The 26,445-nt window shown below is 40.0% G+C and overlaps 1 protein-coding gene across 1 annotated transcript in view; it reads left to right on the top strand.

Moving 5' to 3' along the window:
* LOC120225136 (neuroblastoma-amplified sequence-like) overlaps positions 1-26,445 on the top strand; it is a 231,412-nt gene that overhangs the window by 14,056 nt on the left and 190,911 nt on the right. The window contains exons 6-11 of the mRNA XM_039223359.1: positions 968-1,153; positions 2,753-2,926; positions 11,617-11,750; positions 17,039-17,101; positions 19,170-19,292; positions 23,417-23,519. Coding sequence (XP_039079290.1) covers positions 968-1,153; positions 2,753-2,926; positions 11,617-11,750; positions 17,039-17,101; positions 19,170-19,292; positions 23,417-23,519 — 783 coding nt within the window. The remainder of the gene's footprint in view (positions 1-967; positions 1,154-2,752; positions 2,927-11,616; positions 11,751-17,038; positions 17,102-19,169; positions 19,293-23,416; positions 23,520-26,445) is intronic.

Genomic DNA, 26,445 nt, shown 5'->3' with positions numbered 1-26,445 from the left:
GTCGAACACTTAACCAAGTGAGCCACCCAGGTCTCCCCAATATCCACGGATTCTTTATAGCACATTTTAAGTGTTCCTCCCTCAGGGGACTTTGTGACACTGGCAGGTGGGGCCACGTGCCCCCTTCTTTGAGGCCCCACTCATCCACACTCTACTGCAGTCTTTGATTTACTGGGTGAGTTTCCCTACGAGGTGGAGAGATCACTGAAGGAAGAAACCTCCTCAGTTTTATATTCCTAACACTTAGAATGGTGCTTGGTTCATGGGAGGTCCTCATAAGTACCTGGAGTCTAGGATTGGGGTGTAAGTGAGTAGTACCAGGTGTGGTGAGTTAAGGCCCCATTAGACGATTTTGCCATCGGCCAAATTGTGTCCTCTCATAAACCTGATCAAATGATAGGGAGTCAAATTGCTGTGTCCTGAGCCTGCCTAGGAAAATTATTCTTCGTTTTGGTCTAAGTGAAGGATAAATATTTGATCTGAGACAGAGAAAATCTCTACCAGAGCCGATCATTCAGCAAGTATTTCCTGAATGCTTTTTACATGGGAGGCGTTGTGGAAGGGGAGGTACCGGACAGGAATATGAAAGCAAACATTTTTGTTTTCGGAGCAGAGTGATATAGTGAAAGTAGGATTAATTTGGCATTATCACTATTTAGCTCCCCCCCGCCACTTGTTAATGTTGTGAGAATAGACAAACTTACGTGAAATTGCTCTTAAATTGTCATGCTCTATGAATTTAAGATGGTTGTGTTTCATTATCCTCAGTATTTCTTGCTGATTCTTTTGAAACAGTTTGCTGATCTATTTGCTAAAGAACTCTATTTTCATACTAAATAAATGTACATTACTGATAATGTGATTTTATAGAAGATGATTTCAGGAATCAGATTCTGTACCAGAGACTTTTACGTTAGAAGATGCGAGCGAGAAAGCACCCAGTCTTCCTGTCGCTTTTCTGTTTCAGGTTGACTGCGCATTGTCACTCATTCGACTTGGAATGGAGCGGAACATTCCCGGTTTGCTGGTTCTGTGTGATAACTTGGTCACCCTGGAAGCCTTGGTTTATGAAGCCGGGTGTGATTTAACCCTAACCTTGAAAGAACTCCAGCAGATGAAAGACATTGAAAAACTACGTTTGCTGATGAGTAGTGTAGGTTTTATTTTAACTTTCTTCTTGAGCTTTCCCTGTGTGCTTGGACTAATGTGGGTCTCAAAGCCAAAGCTAAAATGTCCTCCAAACCCAAGGATTTAGTAAATAAAGGAAGGTTTCTTGACTTAAAAATAAATCCAATTTTTGAATAAGTTACTGAAGACGTCCCCAACTATTTTGGCTGTTCTTGTACCTTGCTTGGCGTTTGTTACACTCATCTGTATATAACTTCTTTTTCTCCTTTTAGCTAGCAGATTTCTCAGCTAGCTGGTCATTTTAGGAGTCATGTTTCTAGTCCTTCACTGTGTTAAAACTCCCAATTACTTCTGTATTTCCCTTATACAAAGGTACTGGATTCAGAGGGCTGGGTGCTTGTGTGAAGAAAACGTCTTGGCTTAGGGGTTCGTAAGGTCAGAAGGGTTTGTCCAGCCACTTTCAGATTTTTCTTGGGTCACCCTGGGGAGGAAGTACACCCCCCAGTGTTAGGACCTGGTTTCTCATGAGCCCACTGAACAGAGAGACACCTTAGAGACCAGAACGCTGGGGCTGTGGGGGGCCAGCTGTCACAGGGCAGCCTGGTTCGAACGGGCCCCGTAAGGGGTGGGGTCCCAGCTGCCCCGCGCGCTCTCCTTCCTCCCCGACTCTTCTCTTTCTTTCTCTCACGTACTTTCCTCTTTGTCTTCCTTCCTTTTCCCCTCTTGTCATCTTTCTGTCTCTTCTCAGTCACCCTTTTCTCTCTCCCTCTGGCCCTAACTTCTGTTTTGCTTGGTAGTTTTTATTTTTCCCTCTGATAATCCACCCAGTGAAAATTGATTTGTGTTACACATAAGTCTCCTCTTCTAGGCTTTGGGTGTTTCTCCTGGGGTAATTGAAAGAAGGAATTCTTAGTTGTCAGGGAGAATGAGTAAAATTATGTGTATCATTTGGAGTTTTGTGAAGGTGGCTGTAAAGGGCAAAAACAAAACAGGAAAGGAGATTCCGGGATTTTGTACAGAAGATTAATCTGAAGAGGTTCCCTTCTAGAGCCTTTTTTTTTTTTTTTTTTAAGTTATTTTGAGAGAGAGCGAGTGTGGTGGAGGGGCAGAGAGAGAGAGAGAGGGAGAGAGAATCCCAAGCAGGCTTCTCACTGTCAGCTCAGAGCCCGGCACGGGACTCGAACCCATGAGCCGTGAGATCATGATCCGAGCTGAAAACAAGAGGCGGACTCTCTCTCTCTCTCTCTCTCTCACTTTACATGCACGTGCTCGCACACGCATACTTTTGGGGTAGAGCCTTTCTTTACTCTGGGAGACCTCACGTTGGAGCAGTAGTAGTAACATGTTTGTCTTCCAGAGCTGGGCTTCGGCTGCGAGGGACCCAGAGTAGCCCTGGTCCTGAAGAGAGGGCCCCAAGGGCACTCAGCTCTACCAGCCCCAGGCTGAAGGCCATTCTCCTGCTACCTCTCAGGCTGCCCCGGAAAGGGGGACCGGAGTGTCCTTTTAAGGAAGTGTTGGCCTTCCCCTCTTTAACATCAGTCTCCTTATCTGTGAGCTTTAGAACTTGTTGTCTGGTATAATCAGGTATTTAATGTGTGTTTGTTTTGGTTAATTGTATTTTCAGTGTTCTGAGGACAAGTATGTGAGAAGTGCCTACCAGTGGATGGTTCCCTTTCTTCATCGTTGTGAGAAACAGTCTCCTGGGGTGGCTAATGAGCTACTCAAAGAATATTTAGTGACTTTAGCTAAAGGGGACTTAAAATTTCCCCTGAAGATATTTCAGCATTCCAAACCAGATGTAAGTAGAAGCTCTAACTTCTTAAAAAATCTTTGCACTTCTTTTCTCTGCATAATTATGTCTTGTCAGTTTGTTACAAGAGGCTTTGCAAGTAACTTTGCTTTAAACAGACAAGGACATGGTTGTCATGTTATTCTTTAAGTGTTTCAGTAATTCAGTCCAATAATGTTTTTGGAAGTTGATATGTATTTTGATGTATTTACTCATAAGTTTCTTGACTTTCTATTAAATCAGTTATATATATAGATGTATATCAATACCAAAAAAACTAATAGTTGATAAATAGTGAATTCTTACTATAGAAAGGCACTCTTCAAGTATTAACCCATTTAATCCTTATAGGAATCCTACGAGGTGGGTATTTTTTATTAATATTGGGGGGAATGAAAATTGAGACCTACTGTGGTTAGGCAGTTGTCCAGGGTCACACAGTTAGAAGTGGAACCTGGGCTCACGCATAGGTATTCTGAATTCACAGCTGTGTTCTTAACCAATATGCTTTGCCCTAGCACCAGGAGAAGAAAAGATTCTCGCCCTTTAGGACCTTCAAAATATTTGTGAAAGTATGTAGGATCTCATAAGGAACTCTGATTATTCTTAAGAACTCTTGTATTTGCTTAAGACCGCTATATAGTTGGCTCTCAAACAACATAGCATTTAGGGGCACTAATTCCCCTCCCCCCATGCAGGCGAAAATCTATGTATAATTTTTGATTCTCCAAGAACTTCAACTATCGGTAGCCTACTGTTGACCTTACCAATTACATAAATAGCCAATTAACACATATTTTGAATGTTATATGTATTCTGTACCGTATCTTCACAAGAAAGTAAGCTAGAGAAAAGAAAATGTAATTAAGAAAATCATAGGGATGAGAAAATATATTTACAGTCCTGTGCTGTATTTATAAAGAAACAATTGGCATGTACATGGGCCCCTGCAGCTCAAGGGTCAGCTGTGTTTATAGCTCCACTGCTGTAGAATTCCAGTCGCTGGTCACACTCACTGGCAGTAAGTCATTTGGTTAAGTGCAGAGTACTTTAGCAAAGTAAATAACCCCTTAATTTAGCCATGGATCAAATATGTTGTTTCAGGAGATAGTGACTCCCTTTCTCTTGGCAGCAGCTCAAGCGGGATGGCATAGCCCCTCAAAGGTGCTGACTTCATAGTGAGGTTCAAGGCGTTGGACTGGGTTTCCAGCAGAGGCCATTGAAGGCCTCTTCTAATCCTGAATTCGAATCGAGTTTATTTCCTTGAGCTAACCTTTATCACAGTCTGAATTCTTCTGAAGTGTATGGTCTTAAACTGTATCATCAAGATTCAAAAGGAAAGCATTGCTTAGCTAACCTAACACATTTTTTGATTTCTGTAAGGGCTCTTTGTCAGAAATATATCTGTTCTTTGGCTATTTAAATTTTTCCATCTTCTCATAAGCAGCTCCCACTTAGTATGCTGGCTTTGAATTTGGGGTGGTTTACTGTGAGCCAAGGGTGGGTTGCTTATGACAGCAGAATACAATGTGAAAAGCAGGATGGATTGGAAATGAATGTTTTATGAGGAAGAAGGAAGTGACTTTAAATTCTTTCTAGTAATCTTGTTTGTGATACTTCTTCCTTACAGAGTCTTATAAATCCTTTGTATGTCGTCAGCTTTTTGTTGTTTTTACTTGGCAATTTAGCATGTGCCTTTTGAATAAAACATACGGCCATTTGCTTTTGTTGAAATATGTAAACATCAAAGCAGAGAACAATGGAGTTGCTGGGCTCTTCCTTTCTGATCCAACCTCTGTATTTCTAACGTTATCTTCCCACAACAGAACTTTGCTCATGTTCTCATGTGCAGATCATGATCGATGGGAAGCCTCCAGTGGCCTACTAGTGCCTACAGGGTAAACTCAGGCTCACTAGAGGGCTCTTTGTGGTCTGTTTCCAGTCTGCCTCTTTAGCCTCATTCCTCCCTGTACGTGAATGTGCTGCTTCACTCACACTGAACTTCTTACCCTGTATTCACCCTGTTGGGTCTTCCATGACTCTTTATGTCTTAATAGACTGTTTCCTTTGTTTGGGGTGGTCCGCTTTCCTTCCTTTCCCTTGGCAGACACGTACCTGTACTTCAAGAGCCTGCTGTCTAAGATTCCCGCTGCTGGGAGACCTGTGACTTCCCTGTGCTGTGACAGGCCTTGTCCCCGCCTCTGTCATAGCCCATGACACGCTATCTTAATTAGCTTCACATGTTTGTCTTTCCCACCCTTGTTTCCTGTCTCTGTTCTCTATCTCTCATGCATCTGTGTGTTGCCAGAGGTCAGTGCCTTGGAAGAGCAGGTGCTCAGTAAGTTTTGTGAGGGCAGATGATGAGCGAGTGATTGAAACTGGGCTTCATTGTGACACGTTAGATCACTTGATTACATTTGTTTGCTTTATTAGGATTGTGCTTGGAGCACTGTTTTTATTTTATTTTACTTGACCCTTTACAAAAAGATCTGCCATGTGTCATGTGCAGAGTATTTACAGCAATATCACAGGAGCAGTGATTTCTGTATTAGACAGCATGGGCTAAGTTATCCTGCATTAACAAATGATCACTGAATCTGAGTGGGTTAGAACAGACATTTATTTCTCACAAGTATTGTATAGGCTGTGGCTGGGCTTCTCCTGTGTCTCACATCTTGTTCGTTCCAGCACGTGGCCAAAAGAGCAGGCCCTTTTTCTAAGCTGTGGCACAGGGAAAAAGAACAAAGTAGAACCACACGGTGGCACTTAACACTTAGCTCAAAGTACGTCACATGACCTTCTGTCACATTTCACAGGCTGGAGGAAGAAGGGAGCGAATATTTGGAAACAGTAATACAAATACGCACTTATCCTTTTAACTGTAATGTATGCTACAAGCTCTTCTCTTTTATAACATCCTGATTTTGAGCACTCCTCTGTGATTTTAAGCTGTTGTTCTTTGCTTGAATGGCTCTTTGGAAAGTGGAATTTGTGAAAGAACTTGGGCAAGTCTGGATGAAGGGGATTTGGGAATAAAATATTCTGCTTTCTCATGTTCTGTCTACTGTACTAGTATTTTTAAAATATGTCTTTGTATGGGAACTATGGACTTAAATTTTTTTTAATTGTGATTTATTTTGAGAGAGAGAAAGAGCGAGCATGAGCAGGGGAGGGGCAGAGAGAGAGGGAAGAGAGAATCCCAAGTAAGGTCCGCACTGTTAGCATAGAGCCTAATGCTGGGGCCCGAACTCACAAACCCTGAGATCATGGCCTGAGCCGATCAAGATTTGGATGCTTAACATACTGAGACACCCAAGCACCCCAGGACTTAAAAAAAAAAGTTTTCTAGGCCCAACCCAGATATAATAGATTAGAATTTGGGGGGTGGGTAGGAATCTGAAATATGCACTTGACAGTCCATCCAGTGATTCTGCTGGAAAACCACTTTTTATATGTTGCCAATAATTCCCACTTCTGTTTTATTGTTCTTCCTGTTGTTGTCTTAGTGATGAAGGTCCCCTTTCATCTGATCGGGAATCAAACTGTTTCATGTTTCAGAAGGACTTTTCTCTTTTCAGTTAATCCTATGTTCCTGCAGCACGGCCCTCCAGGGGCCTGAGTTTGGAAGCTTCGGGTGCTGACCTTGGCCCTGTATCCCAGCAATGGCATAAATGGGAAAGTCTACTTAATGCTTTATACTCTTGTCTTCAATTTCCTGCTTGCCTACTTTTGGCCCACACTCCTTAGGGAATTGAAAAGTTCATACTCTACCATGCAGTCGAGTATGGTAGCCTCTAGCCATGTGTGGCTGTATAAATTAAAATAATAAAATAAAATATTCATTTATTCAGGCTCACTAGCTTTCTGTTATTTCTGGTATTTTGTAATCACAAACAATGCTACAACGAATAACCTTGTTCCCATGTGGTTTTATGTCTTTCACGTTTATTTATTTCTGAGAGACAGAGACAGAGCATGAGTAGGGGAGGGCCAGAGAGGGAGGGAGACACAGAATCCAAAGCAGGCTCCAGGCTCTGAGCTGTCAGCACAGAGCCCGATGGGGGCTCAAACCCATGAACTGTGAGATCATGACCTGAGCTGAAGTCTAACGCTTAACCGACTGAGCCACTCAGGTGCCCTGGTTTTGTGTTTTCGGTAGACCTTCAAGGTGTATTCCTGGAATGAGCATCCTGAGTTTAAAAGCAAGGGTTGTGTTGGTATTGCCAGATTTTTCTCAAGGGGGGTCGGTCCATTGGACATTCCTACCAGCAGTATAGGACCATGCCTGCTTCTCCGCAACTTTGTGGACAGAATTCATTGCCATATTTTAACATTTTTGCTAATGTGGTAAGTGAAAAGTGGTATTTCAGGGGTGTTTTAATTTGCATTTAATTATCAGTGAATTTGAAATGTCCTCATATATTTGAGGGAATTTTTCTCTTTTTTGGTGAATTGTCTGTTCCTGTCTTTTCCCCTTTTTTCATTTGGAGTTTTCTTCCTTTGTGCTTTACTTTTGTAGAGATTCAGATACATTGGCATAATTAGCCCCCTTTTTTTGTGGTGTGCATTGTATATATTTCTTCCAGTTGATAGATTTTCTTTTGACTTTGTTGCTGGTGGAGTATGTCAGACAGAATTTTTTTATGTATTTATGGGGGGTCAAATCAAGCAATGTTTTCTTTTTTCTTTTTTAATTTTTTAATTTTTAATTTTATTTTTTTATTTCTGAGAGAGAGAGAGAGACAGCGTGAGCGGGGACAGTCAGAGAGAGGGGGAGATACATACAGAATGTGAAGCAGGCTCCAGGCTCTGAGCTAGCTGTCAGCACAGAGCCCGATGCAGGGCTCAAACCCACAAACCGTGAGATCATGACCTGAGCCGAAGTCGGAGGCTTAACCGACTGAGCCACCCAGGCGCCCCGTGAGCAATCTTTTCTTGCCTTTGAATTATGAGTCCTGGTGAGTAAGCCTTTGCCTCCTCCAAGGTCAAAGAAAAATCCACTCCTTTCTTCCAGTACTGGTATGATTTTATTTTTATGTGTGGATCCATAATCTACTTGGAGTTCATGCTTTTGTGTGGTGACGTGAAAGTCTGATTTCTTGTCTCAGATGGCTACCTAGTTGTTGCAGCACCATTTATTACAAATTTGGTCTTTTCTTGAGTGGTTTGAGATGCCACCTTTGTCTTCTATCACATTGCCATTTAGTCGTTCTAATTCTAGAGTTTTTTATTGTTACTGGTTTGTACACTGGGACCACACTGTTTTAATTACAGAGATTTTCTGGTGTGCTTTTAAAGGCTGGTGAGGGTAGTATTCCTCTATAGGTTTTTTTTTTAAATCTATTCTTATAAAAGTTTGTTTCTTCGTCTGAACTTTAGTGCAACTTGTTTGATTCCGTAAAATAGATTGTGGGTATATTTACTGTGATTATATTAATTTCATAAATTAACCTTGCAAGACTAATATTTATTTATTTAAGTTTGAAGGTTTATTTCCTTTATTTATTTATTTCCTGCATGTGCACAAGCATGAGCTGGGAAGGGACAGAAAGAGGGAGAGACCAGTGTCTCTGTAACATTCACCCATCCTGTTTGAAAAGAGGGGGTATCATTCTGTTTGTTCATGTCTTTTTTTACTGTCTTTCAAGAATATTTGAAAATGTTCTTCATGTAGCTTGTGCACATTTTTTGTTAAATTTATTCGTAAGCATTTAATTTTTTCTTTTCCTATTATAAATTGACTTTTCCCTACCTTCACTTCCTCTGTTGGTTTCATATAGGAAAGGTATTCATTTTGTATGTTAATTTTGTATTCTGCCACTTCACTGATTCCTTATATTGCTTCATTCTCTGAGATTTTCCAGGTATCCTTTGTATCATCTGTTCTTCATTTACTTACCTATTGTACGTAATTTTAAGACATTTATTTATTCATTCATTCATTCATTTAATGTTTATTTTTGAGAAAGAGAGAGAGAGAGAGAGAGAGCTCCAAGGGGAGTGGGGCAGAGAGAGAGAGAGAGAGACACAGAATCTGAAGCAGGTTCCAGGCTCTTGGCTGTCAGCACAGAACCTGACGCAAGGCTCAAACCCGTGAGCTGCGAGATCATGACCTAAGCTGAAGTCGGGTGCTTAACCAACTGAAACACCCAAGACTATTTTTAAAAATAAAATTAGAATTTTCTTACATTTTACCTTGCTGCGTAGCATGGGGAATCATCTGTGGCCCATGGTGAGGATGACTCACTGAGGATGACTCACTGACTTCTTAGAAACTTTTTAAGGTGTTCTTTTCTGTTAGCTTGAGTGGGGCAAATGATGGTTTACTAGTCACCACTGAGATATGAGGGCAGCATGATGGAAGTAAGAGTCCATATGTTTTATACTTTATGAAGTTAGACGTCTTGTAGGTAGTCGAACATTGTGAGAATGGTAAGTGACTTAAAATTGTGATCATTACAATTTATGTGCTAATAGTTTGTATTAGGACAGATCTGCTGAATGGCACAGGAAGTGAACAAAAAGATGCCAGTAGGAATATAAAGAGGAAAAAGAATTTATGTATCAGGGTAGAATGGGGATAGAGTCTTTGGACTAACAGTTATTGAGGCTACAGAAATCTAGGAAAGTCCAATTGAAGTCCAAGCCAAGTGGAGAGAAAACTGGATTATTAGGGGTGTTTTAGATAGGGCAAGACTAAGTTTTTGAGAAGTTCCCAATAGGGGTAGCCTAAGGCAAGGAGACGTAATCAGACTAATAGCATGTTTAGATAAAGGCAAGTAATTGAATTTGAGTGAACTAAAATTTGCATAGTTTCATCAGACCAGAGGGGTAAGCTGGCACCAGGCCACGAAGAACTTGAGCAGAAGGCAGAAAGTTCATTCTTGACCTTTCACATTGTAGGATTTTGAAAGGGTTTTCAGCAGGGAATTTTGAGTATATATGATCAAGTATGGACTTTAGAACCTTTAACGTCCAAGTGATACTTTAAGGTCACGGGGAGGGAAGTACAGGAAGCAGGAGAATCAAGGGAAACACCAAGGAGTTTGGCTTCCATTTCAGTTGGTTTTCCAGTTACTCCTTTTCGTTCAAACTGGTTTGTTTCTTCATTTTTCTGTAGGAGTTTGTTGATTACTGTAGTTTTCCTCAGTCTCTCTCATTCTTCCTGTGACATTTTCCTGCGGGGGTGTGAGAGCCAGTATTGCTTAGCCCAGGCTTTGCAGCCAGTTGCCTGCATTTGACTCCTGACCTGATTATAGCCAGCTCTGTGCCGTGAGCAATGGTCTCTTGGTGCCTCAGGTTCCCGTTTATGTAGAATCAAAATAGAACTAGTATTAACCTTACAAGGTAGTTTGAGGAATTGAGAATTCATGCATGTGAAGCACATAGAAATAGTACCTGGCACACAACAAGAAGTCAGGAGAAGTTACCTACTTTAATTAACTAAATAATAATGACGTATTGTGTGCCCTGTTTGTCTCTATTTAACCAGTCTATCACTTTGCAACCTTGGATAACTGTCAAATGTCGATGTCAAATTAGTGGGATGTTTTTCTCTTAACACCTTAAAGAAATCTGTAGAACTCCTATAACCATACAGAAAACTGTACTTCCCTCATAACCTTGAATGTTTCTTCTTCCCATCCATCAATATGATTTTTTTCCAGTGAAAAGATGCTTTTGTTTGGGAACTTCTTTCCATCACTTTCTTATCTGTTTTGTGAATTTCTGCTAAAATGCTGAAAACCACTAGTCTTTATTATGGAAATTATTTTCTCATTGAGTACCCGGGTTCTAAACTTATTTTGTCATTGAATAGGGCTCTAAGAATATAGTTTCATGGAGGGGAGGCACTTGTTGGGATGAGCACTGGGTGTTATATGGAATCCAACTTGACAATAAACTATGAAAGGAAAAAAAAAGAATATAGTTTTTACTTTCCATTTTCATTTCTTTGTTGGTAATCATGTAAGCCTTCTTCACATAATAATTTATTTAGTCCTCACAACAGTGATGTTAGGAAGGTGTTGTTAATACCCATTTGTATAGATGAGAAAAACAAGGCACAAATATGGTATTTTTATATCCTAGAAAATACTCCACGAATGGGAGTCTGATTTGTGATGGGAAGGGTGTATCCTATAGAAGACTGACCCAAAGTAGCCGTTGTTTCTGCACCAGAGTGTGCTCTGTGATTTGAATATTACTGCATTATAGTGTGACTTCTTTTGAGTAGAATGTCAGTGCTGTTTAGTTACATGACTAATACATAATGCATACTGAAAAATAGTAGGCTCAAACATCTCTGAATATTAGTTAAGGAATTTTATATATTTCTGTAATTGAAACACATAAAATTTGGCTTTAGGGTTAGAAATGTTTTTAATGAATTGCCTTTTTAATTCGCTGTGTTTCTTCTATCTACTTTATCTTGAATGGGTCATAAATTGAAGAATCTGTTTTCAGCAGATGCAAAGCTTATGGGTACAAATTATCTTTTCTAGCTGATTCTGTAATTAAAATGTGATTTCATTTAGAATTATGAAAGACCCCAAAAGTCTGTAAGCTACAGAAAAATCAAGATTTGTTTTTGCGGCTGATTAATTGCACTATTTAATATTCTATTGACAGTGGTACTGGGCAATGAAAAATCTGACTATAAATCTGACGGTTAGTACAGCATGCTTTCTTTTCTCTAGCTGCAGCAAAAAATTATCCCTGATCAGGACCAACTGATGGCAGTCGCCCTAGAGTGCATCTACAACTGTGAACGAAATGACCAGCTGTCCCTCTGCTACGACATATTAGAATGTCTTCCACAACGAGGATGCGGGTGAGAATCCACCGCGCGCAGTCTCGTGGTCGCCGCTTTTGTCCTTACAGCCGAAACGAAAATGTCGTTTCCCTGAGTGTTCATGAGAGAGAATCTGGGGAGTATAAGAAAAGTATAGAAGAAAACGAGATCATCTGCAAATCTGTAGACCTAAAGATAAACACTTGTTTTTCCAACAGTATATGAGCAGTCACTGGAATTCTGTCAACCTTCATAAATTATCCATTAAAAAAACAAACAAAAATACCACCACCACAACAAAAAATACTTTTTTAGTACCTAGACAGTGATACCTGTTTTCAGTTGTGTTTCTCATGACGTTTTTTTTTCCCCCCCATGTTTATGGGCTTGTGGTATTCTAGGAATGATTTGTTCTCGACCCTTGCCTGCAGTAATTGTGTTAAGTACTAATGTATGAATATAAATGATTTTATTTTACTTTATTTTTCTTTCAATTTCATTGAGCCGTTATTAATATACAGCACTGTATACATTTGAGGTGTTTAACTTAATGACTTGATATCCAGACATCGGAAAGCAACCATAGTCTGTTTAGTTAGCATCCCTCATCTTCTACAGATACAAAAATAAATAAATAAAAATAAAAATGTTTCCTGTCTTGCAGTGAGATCTTTTACTCTCCTAGCAACGTTGAACTATAGCCTGCAGCAGTGTCGTGGGTGGTTTAAGTTGGTTGCCCAGATTGTTCCTTGGCTGGACTGTGTCGCTACATAACCACCCTAGAACCTTCTGTCTCTTACACCTGGAAGTTTATACCTTTTGACCACCTTTATCCAGTACCTGTGCCACCCACTCCTATCGCCTGTAACCATACATCTGATCTTTTTCTATGAGTCTGTTGTTATTGTTGTTTTTGTTTCTTTTTAGATTCTACATATAAGTGAGACCACCTTACAGTTTTTATCTGTTGTTTTTGTTTTTTCTAGATTCCACATTATAAGTGAGACTGTCTTACAGTATTTGTCCGTCTTTGTCTGACTTATTTCACTTCGTACAGTGCCCTTAAATCCTGTTCATGTTGTCATAAATGGCAGGATTTCCTTCTTTTTTGTGGCTGAATAGTATTCCACTGTGGATATATAAATAGCGCATTTTCTTCTTTCATACATCTATTGATGGGCACTTAGGTTGTTTCCATGTCTTGTCTGTTGTGACTAATGCTGCTCCCTTTCTCTTTTCCTTCTAAGGAAATTCTTATTTTTTCTGAACTGAATGATAGAAATCACCAATTTTGCACGTGGAGGCATTTTTATTTGAAGACTGTCCCATGTCAGAAAGATCCCAGAACGGCCCCTTTAAACTTGACAGCAGGCTTGGCTGTGTCTGCACTTTATCATTGTCTTCTCCCTGTGAGTTTTGAAGGCATCTGTCCTGCCCTCTCCTGCCAGCGTCGTCGCTCCTGTACCGTTCTAACTCACTACTTCCTAGATGGCTTTTCTTCCTGTCTGCATGTTTCAGCACCTTCTCGTCATCTCTCATGTTCTGAAATATCATACGGGTGTGTTTTATTGTGAGTCTAAATGCCTTGTGATGCTTTTCATCTAGTTAGTCCATTCCAATCTGGAAACTCTTGTCTTCCGGATCGTTGGGAAATTTTCTTATATTCTTTCCTTGATAAGTTTCCTTGGTAATTTTATTTTTACTCCTTTCCTTTTTTTTTTTTTTTTAACTCTCTTTCTCCATTTTTTTTGCACTTTCTTCTTTGTTTACTACCCCTTTTATACTTTTTCCCTACTTTTTGATCTTTTGTTAAATGATCTAGGAGTTTCTTCAGTTTTATCTTCTCATCCCTCCTTCAAATTTTAAATTTTATTTTTGCTTTATTATTTAAATTCCAGAAACTTTTAAAATAAAATAGTATCCTAATCTTGTTTCAGAGACGCACATGTACCCATTCCTCTGTTCCCTGTGTTACCCACTTTCTCACCCTGGTCTCATTGTTCATATCCTGTTTGTTTGTATCTCTGCTTTTACTGTTATGGACTTTCCTGCATGTTGAGCAATTTTTGGCCATTAATTTATATCTAAGACATGAAAAAGCTGATTGGAAGCCTGTGCCCAACTAAACCCTTTTCATCGTAGTTGCACTTGGGGAGTCGACTTGTATGGGAGCATCTTGTTTGTCCTCGTTTCAGGGCTCAGTTTGGATATTTGTGTGTGTGTGATGATTGTGGATTCTGTCCCTTATGTTGTAGGAAGGTCAGGTAGTTTGTAGATCTTGATGATTCATCTCACCTCATCAGGGGTCTCAGTACTGACCACCAAGAAGGAATCCAAGCAATTAGACTCGTCAGTGGTAAAGCTGAGTGGAGACCATAGAGTGCTCAATGCGTCCTTCCCTCCGTCGGTCTAGGTTTAAGGAGCGTCACGTAGGGAAAGGTAAATCACAGAGTGACTGTGTGTGAATTTATTACCTGGACCTAGACATCTATGACTATGGTCCATCTCCCATCCTTAGTCAAGAGCAGTGGGGACAGCACGTGTGTCTCTGGGAACCGTGGGCCTCTTTGAGAGCCACGGGCCTTCAGTAGGCAGCAAACGGACGGTAGAGGGAGTGTATTAACAGATTATCAGGGTGTTCGTAGTAAAACTGCGCTTTGTGGAGGGTACAAGAGCTGCAGAGGCCTCTCTTAACATCTGTGCCCAAGAGCAGAGTGATGGGAGTTTTGTCCTGAGATGGCCCAACTGGGAAGCTTGATGGTCTCCCTTGCAGCTTTGTGCCTCCGTTGTTGCCTTTGAATCAGCTATCAAACTCCTTGACGTCTGAGTAACGTGTGTGATTTTTAGGAATAAATGTATTAGACTTTGTTTTTCAGTAAGATCAGTTCAGCATAAATATCAACTAGAGCTTATCTATTATTTTTAAGCTATAATTTGCCTACTGTACAGTATCAGTGGAATGATATTAAAAAACATTTTTTAATGTAGACATTATAGTTAACATTACAGAATTAGTGTGGTTTTGAGCAGTGTCTAGGCTAAGAAATGGCTCTTTGTCTTGGCTTCAGATTAATGATTTCTTATCTAACAGATTTTTTTTTGTAAATACAAAAAATAGCTTGACACTCTCTTGTTTTCCATTTATTTCTTAATGATTATATTTCACATTTATAATTTTCTAAATAACTTGTCATTTTTAGTTAGCCTCATATTAAAACATAGAGCTTCAAAATATTTTCTGTGGTTCTCTTTGTTCTTTTTTTTTTTTTTTTTTTTTGGTTCTCTTTGTTCTTCATGCCAAGTTTGTCTGTTTGTATTTTGCCTGTGATTAGTTGTTTGTTTTTAGTGGTTACATAATTACTTACCAAATGGTAAACTATGGGTTTTTTTTGCCATGAAATGAACACTTATTTAACCTCATTAATGTTTTGTGTATCTTACGTAGGCAGCATATTCCATCTGGCTGGAAAAAAAAAACAAAACCTTATTATGTTTGTGGATATCAATTCACAACAGAAGAACACCGTCTTCTTGAAAGCCGGTGACAAATGTTTATTGTAGAGCTACAAAATGATAGTTAAGAAATTACTGTCATGTGTTAATAGAAGGTAGCTGTGACAAATGACTTTCTGGAGAACTTTAAGTGGAACGTACCCTAACTTAAAACTCTAGGTCAAGGCCTAAAACTTGGTTTAAAAAGATAGTGTCATCTTTGTAAACTGCATCAATAACTGCCAAATGGATTTAGACCAAAAAAGATAGATAGTTTTGTAAGTAATGACTCTTTTTGTGTTCAAGTTAGGACATTTTAAATTTTCGAAGTCCAGATGAAGAGTTTTATTTGTTTGTCTTACTAATAAAACCTGAGACCTTGCTGGGATTCAGTTGTATTCTTGGGGGGGAGAGGGGGTGCTGGGGAGCGTCAGGTGCAGTGCTGCTCCACTGAGAGCAGTCCCTCCATAGTCGAGACACAGAGTTGTGCAGGATGGAAGGGGACTTTTATAGTAGTATCTCAGCTTTTGTGCCAAATCCCTGCATTCACTTGTATGTGTGTTGTGCCATACTAAACCTGCTCTTCCAGCCACATTTTTATTAGTGTATGATCTTTGTCATATTAGTGTATGATGTTTCTCCTAGTCCCCTGTCCACATGCTTTCTCAGAAAGGCCTTGCTTTCTTTAATATAATTTATTGTGAAATTTGTTTCCATACAACACCCAGTGCTCATTCCAACAAGTGCCCTCCTCTATGCCCATCACCCACTTCCCCCTCTCTCCCATCCCCCATCATTTTGTTCTCAGTATTTAAGAGTCTCTTTCTTTTTAAAATGTTTTTTAATGTTTGTTTATTTTTGAGAGAGAGGAAGAGCATGAGTGGGGGAGGGGCAGAGAGAGAGGGAGACACAGAATCCAAAGCAGGCTCCAGGCTCTGAGCTGTCAGCCCAGAGCCCGACAAACTGTGAGATCATGACCTAAGCCAAAATCGGATGCTTAACCACCTGAGCCACCCAGGCGCCCCTATTTGAGAGTCTCTTATGGTTTGCCTCCCTCCCTCTCTCTAACCTTTTTCCCTCTCTTCCCATCCCCCATGGTCTTCTGTTAAGTTTCTCAAGATCCACATATGAGTGAAAACATACGGTATCTGTCTTTTTCTGACTGACTTATTTCACTTAGTGTAATAAATGCCCTCCAGTTCCATCCACGTTGCTGTAAATGGGAAAGGCCTTGCTTTTTATCTCCACTACCTTCTAGGGATCATCTACATGATAGCCTTGATTCTTTTTGGTTCCTTAACACCGAAATGGATGCAGAGGGGATGATGACATAGAAGAAATCTTCTGAGTATATAAAATCCTAATGGAAACTTCTAGGGGGTGGTGGGGCTATAGGCAGGCCTCGGAGAAAGTGAGTGTACACATGCAGGGCCATGCTCCTAACCTGTTTCCTTGGCTAAAAGAACAGAACTAAATGGTGATTTTACTTTCTACATCTTCTTAAAAAAAAAAGACTAAAATTAACTTATAATTCTTTGTTGCCTTTTAGCAGAATTAAACTAAAAGTTCTTCAGTAAATAGCTGTCCATATCATGCTAATCAGTAATAGAGAATATCATTCTAGCCCAGTATTTTTTTTTATCTTAATCTCTTGAGTCATGAAAGATGCTAAATGCATTCAGAAGATAGGACTAAACTTTTGCTCAGGCAATGTAATATTGTTGTATATTAACTATAAAAGAAATATCATTTCTTTTTCTCACTTGAGTCTTGTATTTTATATGAGAAGCTACTCTTAAAACTTAATTTTAATTTTTTTCCTCTTAATCCTTTAGTCCTAAAACCGAGGTAACAACGGCTCTTCATGATATGGTAGACCAACTGGAACAAATTCTCAGGTGAGAAGAATGAGTCTGTTGGCTCTGTGCTGAGGGAGGAGGTCTGTCCAAGAAATGTTACCTCTAATATGTCTAGTGGTCATTGCCGGTTTGGTTTTCTATTTGTTTGACTCTCTTGGGGGTACATTTTCTTAATGCAAACGTACTGCTAGCCTATGTAGAATAAAAAGAGCCTGGACTTTGAAGACTGATGGACCTGTGTTCAACTCTAAGCATTGCCACTTACAAGCTCTGTGATCTTTGAGCCTTGGGTTTCCTTATTTACAATATCAAACTCATGAGATTATGGAATTAATGTTGATAAAGCATTTAAAATGCCTTCTATGCAGTAGAAGTAGGTAAACAAGAAATGTTAGTTTCTGCAGCAATTATTGTATCTATCAGCAGACCATATTTATTATACTCCTTGCTTTCATTTTTTGGGCATATTGCATTTGATTGACTATCTGAATTAGATCACACTGCACCAGAGACTTCAAGTAAATCTGTGGTAATATTCTTTACTGTCAAAATGAAGCATTAAACTTTCTATCTTGGAGCCTGAAATCTCCCAATTTACCATTTAGGAAGTCGTGTGTTGTTTACTAGTATTTATATGTGTATGTGAAGATGCTTGAGTAATTTTTAAATATCTGTATTAAAATTTTAGAGATAACAATTTTTTCCAATATATAATTATAGAATAATAGGTAATACCATCACTTTATACTGGTGATATGAATAGTAAAGTATAATTTGGAGTCTACTAATTAGAAGTTTTATTCACTCAATTTAAGGGGCTTGAATATAAAAATGTTTCAGGTTGTATTTAAGGAAACCGTGTTTTTGTGTTCCGTGTATGTATGGGAATTTAATGAAGAATTAATTTTTCAGTTTCCTCCAGACCTGTTTCATTGCCTAGCGTGATAGGTGTTACTTTGTGTTCTGAAAGCTGTAGTTGTTTTTTTTTTTTTCTTGAAAGATGCTTAATCAAGCTCTTTCTTTCTTTTTAAGCTTTGCTTATTTTAGGTTGGCTGTGTTTCTTTTCTCCCCAGTGTCCCTGAAAAGTTGAGCATCGTTTGAATAAAGCACAGTGGATTAAGTCAATATAGAATCCTTCCTTACAAATTGAGGAATACCATTTTTTTTCTCTAATGAAATTGATAAGATTTATCTCAGAAAGATACAGTGAAGTAAACAGTATCTTTCACCATACGTTCCCTGAGCATAACCATGAGTGGCTCTGATGCCACAGCACATGCTCAGGACCTCAAGGAAACAGTAAGAGTCTGTTGGTTTCTGGATGGTACCCATGCCTTTCCCTCTTTAGTTTGTCACTTTTTAAAATAAGAACTTTTTATTCCCGTTCCACGTCATAGCCACTAACTGTTGAAAAATCTTTTAGCATACGTAATGTCAGGTGACGTATTTTTATGAGACGTGTTTTTATGAAGAGCAAGTGAAGTTTAACAGTCACCGTTTAAGTCCAGTAGTGGTTAATTCATACATGTGAGGTTCGGTGAGGCAAACCAGGGCTCAAGAAGATTCATCTGAGACAAAATTTGTGATACATTTTGTATTTTTATAGAATATATTTTGGAGGGAGATAGAGTCTTGTGATGTTTCTGGAGCTCCAACTCTAGAATTGTTTATTACTTTTCTAACAGCCTTGCCTGTAATAAGTTACTCAGCAGGTTTGTTCAGAGCTAAAGCTGGGTGTTGAAATGATAGATTTTGCTTGTTTTACTGATTTGATGCTTTTAGAGTACAGGAAAATTACAAAAACTATTTTTAGATAAAGAGATGTCATACTTCAAAAAATAGTTACTAGTTCTAAGTACATTGTCATAAAAGTATGGGAAATAAAATTGGATACATAATGTTAACTTTTTTGGCCGAGAATTCATGTTCTATGTAAAATTGGGTCATTTTGTATGCGTGTATATATATATAAATATATATAAATTTTTATATATATATACATATTTTTTTAATACTAAACACCTAATTACTGCTTCTATGTTTAAGATTCTTAGACTTTTTTTGTTTGGTAGCAAGGCTTTAAAAAATCCTTTTCTCACTTTTTTAGTGTGTCAGAGCTTTTGGAGAAACACGGACTTGAGAAACCGATTTCGTTTGTTAAGAACACTCAGTCCAGTCCAGAAGAGGCACGTGCGCTGATGGTCAGATTGACCAGGCATACTGGCCGGAAGTAAGTAATGAACAAAATTAATCAGTGTTGTATGTATATGATTGAAAATAGTACTACTTTTTTCTTTCTCCCTCCCTCCCTCCCTCCCTTCATTCCTTCATTGAGTTTTAACTGACCAAAAATAAAGTGCACGTGTTTAAATTGTAGAATTTGGTAAGTTTTGATATATGTATATACTCATGAAACCATCTCACAATCAAGGTAATAAATATATCCGTCACCCTTAAAAACTGCTTTTTGCCTCATTCTTCTCCCTCCCTTCTGCGTCTCCCCATCACTCCCTCACCCCTTCCCTAGATGACCACTGCTCGGTTTTCTGTTGTACATATTACTTGTTGTACATCATACTTCGTTGACCTGTTCACCGGTTTATGGATAGGTGGGTTGTTTTGAGTTTTGGCTTTTACAGATAAAGCAGTGAGTATTTATGTACCATAAAGGATTCCTAATATTTTGTTTTCTTGTGTTATTATAAATAGAATTATTTTCTTAATTTCATTTTTGTATTGCTTATTCCTAGTGTATAGAAATATTGATAGGTGTTAATATATATTATTTTTTAAATGTTGATATATATTGAGCTGTGTCTTCCTACCTTGCTGGACTCCTCTATTAGTTCCAGTAGATTTTCCTGAATATTCCATTGGATTTTCTGTAGACAATATTATGCCATCAGCAAATAGAGTCAGCTCTAGTTCTTTGTGCACAAGTTTTCTCTCTCTTTCCTTTTGTTGGTGTTAGCATGATCTATCTCTTGGTATATAGCTTAGTGTAGCTTTTACATTTAATTGATTTGTGGTTTTGCATTTGAAGTCTGTTTTTTGTAGGTAGTATATAACTTAGGCCTTTCTGTAAAAGCCTGGGCTGGAGGGAGCCAAGCTGCCATGTGCTGCTTAGTTATGCCAGGAATGTAAAGGAATTAAGACCCATCAGACCTACTTCTAAACAGTAACAGCCATGAGGTGGTAGATGGATAAACGGACACCATCCAGATGTCTCCGGGAATCCTGAGCCCAGTCAACAGTAGTAAACTGCTTAGCGGTTTGCTCAAAGAACTCTCCTTCCTAAGAAATTTCCTGGTGTTTTGTATCTGTCTCTCTGTTTCTCTGCCTTTTTCAATAACGGTGTAGTCCTAGTGATTGATGTGTGTGCCTTATGTTCCTTTCAAGATCATAAGCTTCTCTAGGGCAACTGTTACAGTTCCCATACGTTGAATATGGGACGTTATATATCAATGGTCCACTCCCAATAATTATTCAATGAATAATGTAAAAAGTTTTGGCAACTCAAGTCTTAAGATTAAAAAAAAAATGTTTTTTTTTTATAGTTTATTTATTTTTGAGACAGAGACAGACAGAGCATGAGTGGTGGAGGGGCAGAGACAGAGGGAGACACAGAATCTGAAATAGGCTCCAGGCTCTGAGCTGTCAGCACAGAGCCTGACTCGGGGCTAGAACCCACAAACCATGAGATCGTGATCTGAGATGAAGTTGGGCACTTAACTGACTGAGCCACCCAGGCGGCCCTTAAGATTTTTTTTTTGAACTATAAACAAATGGTCAATATTTCTGATCATGTCGACTCGACTCTAGAACCTCCTCTTCAAGAAAGCTTTGCTGTTGCAGCTAGATCACTCCTTGTGTTTCCCTTGAGTCCCTCAAATACTCTGAGGTCCTTGAAGTTAATCTCTCCTCATGGTTGGTCTACTTTGAATATATAAGAGAATATGGCCTTTTTTTCCAACTAGTTAATTTGAAGTGAATCTTAATTATTCCATGTATGCTACCATGGCTTGGCCTTCAGCATCAATGGAATATTCTTATGCATATTCTAAATGGTAGCAGATTTCATTGAATCTGCACAAATCAAGTTATCCCATCTTGAGTGCAATGCTATTTCTCCCTAGAAAATATTCCTCTGTTCAAGGCTGTAACTAATACATCATGTTTGTATTTAGGGATCTTTGTTAATTTTCAAATCTCTGGTATAGTGCCTTCAGGTTCTACTTTTGGTTCATGTTTACTGAATGTCTTCTGAAAAGGCCATTGTAAATAATGTCTTCTAATTTATTTTAATTAGAACCTGTACTTATGGCTAGCCATGTGTGAGAAAACATTAATACCATCTGTCCCATTGTTGATGGCTTCCAGAAGAACAGCTGGGCTATGAGAATTTGAATGGAGTTAGACAGTGCCTGGGTTTGATTTTATCCAGCTGGTGCAAGATGGACGGACACTCACTTCAAACATTTTGCAACTTATGTACCTGCAAGCCAGATCTGAAAGAGCCCTCCGTTTCTTGGAGTTCACCCAAAGAGTTTACCTACCAAGGTCTAAGTAATGGACACATGACATGCAAATGTGTCTGGTTGTTTCTTTTTTTCCTGTTTATATGCTAGGTGAAAAATGTATTCTCTTATGCTTTATTGCATATGGGATACAAGTAATTATATGTTTTGTGTAATAACTACAAAATACTATAAGCAAATGAATCAATGCTTATAAAAAATTGTAGGTGAAAAAATTCCTAGAGACCAGAGATTTTACAACAATAATCCCAAACACATACTTTCTCTATAACAATAATCTTATATACAAATAGTCTATTTGCCCCATTTTAAAAATGACATAAAACAGGGAGAAGGTGTGTGGTAAAGAAACATCCAGTTGGTTTATGATAAACACAAGTCAAAATAAAACAAAACCTGCCCTTTTCAAACAATGAGATTAATGGTAATATAGCACAACAATACTCGCAAGTAAACAAATAATTTATTCCATAAATTCATGTGTGTTCAATGAAGGTGAATTTTGGGGGAGGCAGAGAAAATCATAGGATTTTCTCCTTCCTGCTAAACAATATTAGCAGTAGTGTATATAACTATAGAAACTGAAGAAATGTGTTTATAAGTCTTGGATTCCTTCATTAACATTTATTGGATACTGTTTTATACCAGGAAAATGGAGGGGGTATCTCTTCATATTGTAGTTTCAGTTAATGCTCACACTGTACAAATAGGGAATCTGTAGCTCAGAGAAATTAAGAGACCTATTCAAATCTGTATAGGTGATTGAGCTTGTTTTTATACTTAACATCTTGCTTCAATGCCTGTGTTTTATTAGAATTAATCTCCATTTTTTTATCACTTTCCACGATGGGTTTTAAGTGAGGAAACCAAAATTCAGGAACATTCAGTGTTTACAATCATGCAACTCATCTGTGATTATTAGCAAAATTGTTAACAAATCCTTTTCCCCTGCTGCAAGACAGTCTGAACCATTGAATTCTCTAACTCTATAACCCTGTGCTCCAACTGGAAATGGTATTTGATCGGTGAGAGTGTGTGTGCCTTACTGGTTGTGTAAACCTGGTCCCTGGCTGGTAAATTGCTTCTGACCCGGAGGAACTGGAAAGGAACTAGAAAACCTGATAGGGGCTTTGTGCTCTGGGCCTTCCTGAGTGTGGTCACTGACATGTCCTTGAGGAGACCCCGAAAATGGTGCCTATGGAGTCGTCATAAACGATGCTGATTCCTGAGGGGCAGGAAACTTCCTCCTGTCACTACCCGACTGCCCTCTAAGGCTCTGTCTCCTGGCACCCGGGCTGTCCCCCGGGTGAACACAACCCCTGCGGTGCCCGGTAGAGCGCTCTGTGGACTGCTGCAGGGCCTGGTCCCCAGCCTCTCGGCGGATGCCGGGGTGAGCGAGGTCCAGAAGGTGCCCTGTGGGGTGTCGCGGTGTGATGGGGATGGGTTTGAAACCAGTGCTCTGGTGTCCAGGCGCTTTTCCCGCTGTACCTTGCTGTGCTTTATCTTGGAAACTCACAGCTTGTTTACCTTTGCTGTTGTCACTTACTGCTGCCCCGGTTTGATGCGTAGGCAGCCTGTGACCCAGGCAGCTCTGGCCGCGTCGCTAGCATTGATGCAGAGCCGCTCAACTTTCCCCTCAGATCCAAGTTGTTTCCTGGAAATTCAGAGATTATACCTGTGGATCACGTGGGTGCTGTGTGGCACACAGAATGGTGATGCCGATGTTTTTTTGTTTTTCGGTGCTTTTTTGCGTTTGGCTAACTGAAGAGAGATTTTATAAATTGTTTTCTTTTTCTGCTCCTTTTCTCCCCCACAGGCAGCCTCCTGTCAGTGAGTCTCATTGGAGAATGTTGCTGCAGGACATGTTAACTATGCAGCAGAATGTTTACACCTGCCTAGATTCTGATGCCTGCTATGAGGTAACTACACATGGAGATTACTTCCTCTTAATTTAGAAGGTTTCGTTGTTACAGTGTGTTTATCGGACACCAAGGTGATGACCATAAGATTCGTTATAAGTAATACTGCTGAGTAAGAGAGTAGCACTTTAAGTTAAAAAAAATTTTTTTAAATGTTAATTTATTCTTGAATGAGAGAGAGAGAGACAGAGCATGAGCAGGGGAGGGGCAGAGAGAGAGGGAGACAGAATCTGAAGCAGCTCCAGGCTCTGAGCTGTCAGCACAGAGCCCAAAGTGGGGCTCGAACTCAAGAACTGTGAGATCATGACCCAAGCCAAAGTCAAATGCTTAACTGACTGAGCCACCCAGGCACCTTTTTTAAAGCTTATTTATTTTTGAGAGGGAGAGAGAGAGAGTACAGGAGAGCAGACAGAGAGAGGGAGACAAAATCCTAAGCAGGCTGTGTGCCGTTAGCTCAGAGCCCGGCGCGGGGCTCGAATTCAGGAACCGTGAGATCATGACCTGAGCCAAAATCAGCAGTGGGTCACTTCACCCGCTGAGCCAGCCAGGCTCCCTAGTAGTGCTTTACCAAGTTGAGCCCTTCCTGTCTCACCACCCGTCTTCCCTGCCCTTGTTATTCAGTGTGTCCCTCCTCCGTGTGGCAGGGGCCTCGTCCTTGACCCCTCTCGCTTCCTCAGTTTGGGGCGGTCACTACAGCCTATGGGAGAGGGCTCTCCATCCTGTCCTGTCTTCATCTCTGCCAAATGGCCATCCTTCTTGTCTCCCGCCCTCCATATTTCTCATCTCCACTGAGTCCGAGCTCTCTTCTAAGACACGCCCTTTCAGGGCACTCCCCTGCTTCAGATTTGCTGCCTGCTCCATGTGAGCATCAGCAGGTAGCCGTGCTTGTGAGCGTGGCACAGAGGCACATCCAGCGCGTCCAGCTCTCCCGCCCACTCACGCTGTGCTGCTCTGCACACACGGGGCTTGCCATGTACCCTGTGCTCCGCCAGGGCTACCGCCCTGACTGCACGTGCCGTGCCGTGCACGTGTCTGTGCCTCGCGTTGTTCCCTTTGCCTGGAGGTATTCCTCTTTCCTCTGTCTGATCCTCGCTGGGAACTTTGAGGACTCACCTCCCTAACTGTGCCCTCCAGGATGCCTTCCTTTGTCCTTTCATGCAACTCGTCTCCATTACCGTCTTTCAGGTGCAGTAACTTGTTTCCACATATGGTTCTTCCCCTTGGTCGTGAGCCTCTAGGGTAGACATGGTCATGTGCACGTTCAACCTCCTGTCCCAAGTGCATATTGTAATGTCCAGGACACGAAGGAGTCAGGAGCGTAACCCAGGGGGATTTAGTGATTATTTTTGGAAGGTATGTGTCTTACCACCAAAGTACTCATAGTTCGTGTGGAAAAATGATCCAGCTAACACATTTTTAGTGAGAGATAGTTTACTTATTTTTTCAATGTTTTATTTATTTATAGGAGAGAGAGAGAGACAGAGACAGAGAGAGACAGTGTGAGCAGGGGAGGGTCAGAGGGAGAGGGAGTCACAGACTCTGAGACAGGCTCCAGGCCCTGAGCTGGCAGTCACCACAGAGCCCGACGCGGGGCTCAAACCCACGAACTGCGAGATCATGACCTAAGCGAAAGTCGGACGCTTAACCGACTAAGCCACCCAGGCGCCCCGAAAGATAGTTTATTTAAAAAATTTTTTTCTAATGTTTTATTTATTCCTGAGAGAGAAAGAGAGAGAGAAAGCGTGAGCGGGAAAGCATCAAAGAGAGGGAAACACAGAATCTGAAGCAGGCTCCAGGCTCTGAGCTGGCTGTCAGCACAGAGCCCGATGCGGAGCTCAAACCCATTAACTGTGAGATCATGACCTGAGCTGAAGTCCAACGCTTAACTGACTGAGCCACCCAGGCGCCCCTAGTGAGAGAGAGTTTAAAAGCACGTTCCTGTTTGGAGTTTTTCTGTCAATACACCAGACACAAAACTGTATAGAATATTTCTTGTGTTGTTTCCGCTCTGACATCGCAAAGCATGACCTGTTGATGATGAGAGTTATAAAAATAGGTCTCCATTCTGTGAAATTGGTTGGCATCTTTATTCAAGTTGATTTTTTTTTTTTTTAATTTATTTCTAGGAGAGAGAGAGAGAGACAGCATGAGCAGGGGAGGGTCAGAGAGAGGGGGAGTCACAGACTGAAACAGGCTCCAGGCTCTGAGCTGGCAGTCAGCACAGAGCCCGACGCGGGGCTCGAACCCACGAACCGCGAGATCACGACCTAAGCGAAAGTCGGACGCTTAACCGACTAAGCCACCCAGGCGCCCCTATTCAAGTTGATTTTAACAGAACACTGGTTTTACATTTCAACTTCTGGTTTTTAAATGCTTGAATGAGAACAGTGTTTACGTTGATGATTATAGCCTCAGACCACGTACATGCACCTGCCGGGAGCTTCTCCTTTTGTGTGTCTAAGGGGCAACTTGAACTTCACTTCCAGGAGACAATCCATATTCACATGGGATCCAAAACTTAACCGTCATGAACATGTCTGCAGTAGTGTTTTTTAGTCGGAATGGCATTATTTTGTTATTTTCTTGTTTTTGACTCTCACTGGAAAATTGGCAATAAGTATATTATAGTTGAATTAGCTCTTGTGTAATTTTGTAACAACTTAACATATTAAATTGTTTTTGTTATATTTTAACACCTTTGTATTAGGCTTTGATATTTTAATGACTTTTGGCCATTAGTCTCACTCCTTAGAGAAAACATTTGAAAGCATATTATAGCCGTTTTGAAATGGTTATAGAGGAAGGTAATATAGATTTGGCAAACTTACATTTTTTTTTCAAACTTATATTTTAAAATACGATTTTAGTACCTTTTAAATTATGCTATATTGTCCTACTGACTTTTGGCTATTATATTAGGGTTTTC

The sequence above is a fragment of the Hyaena hyaena genome, unplaced genomic scaffold (assembly GCF_003009895.1).
Source record: "Hyaena hyaena isolate Hyena2069 unplaced genomic scaffold, ASM300989v1 scaffold_1348, whole genome shotgun sequence".
Lineage (NCBI taxonomy): Eukaryota > Metazoa > Chordata > Mammalia > Carnivora > Hyaenidae > Hyaena > Hyaena hyaena.
The sequence above is the reverse complement of the archived record's forward strand: the minus strand, read 5'-3'. Positions and strand labels throughout refer to the sequence as shown.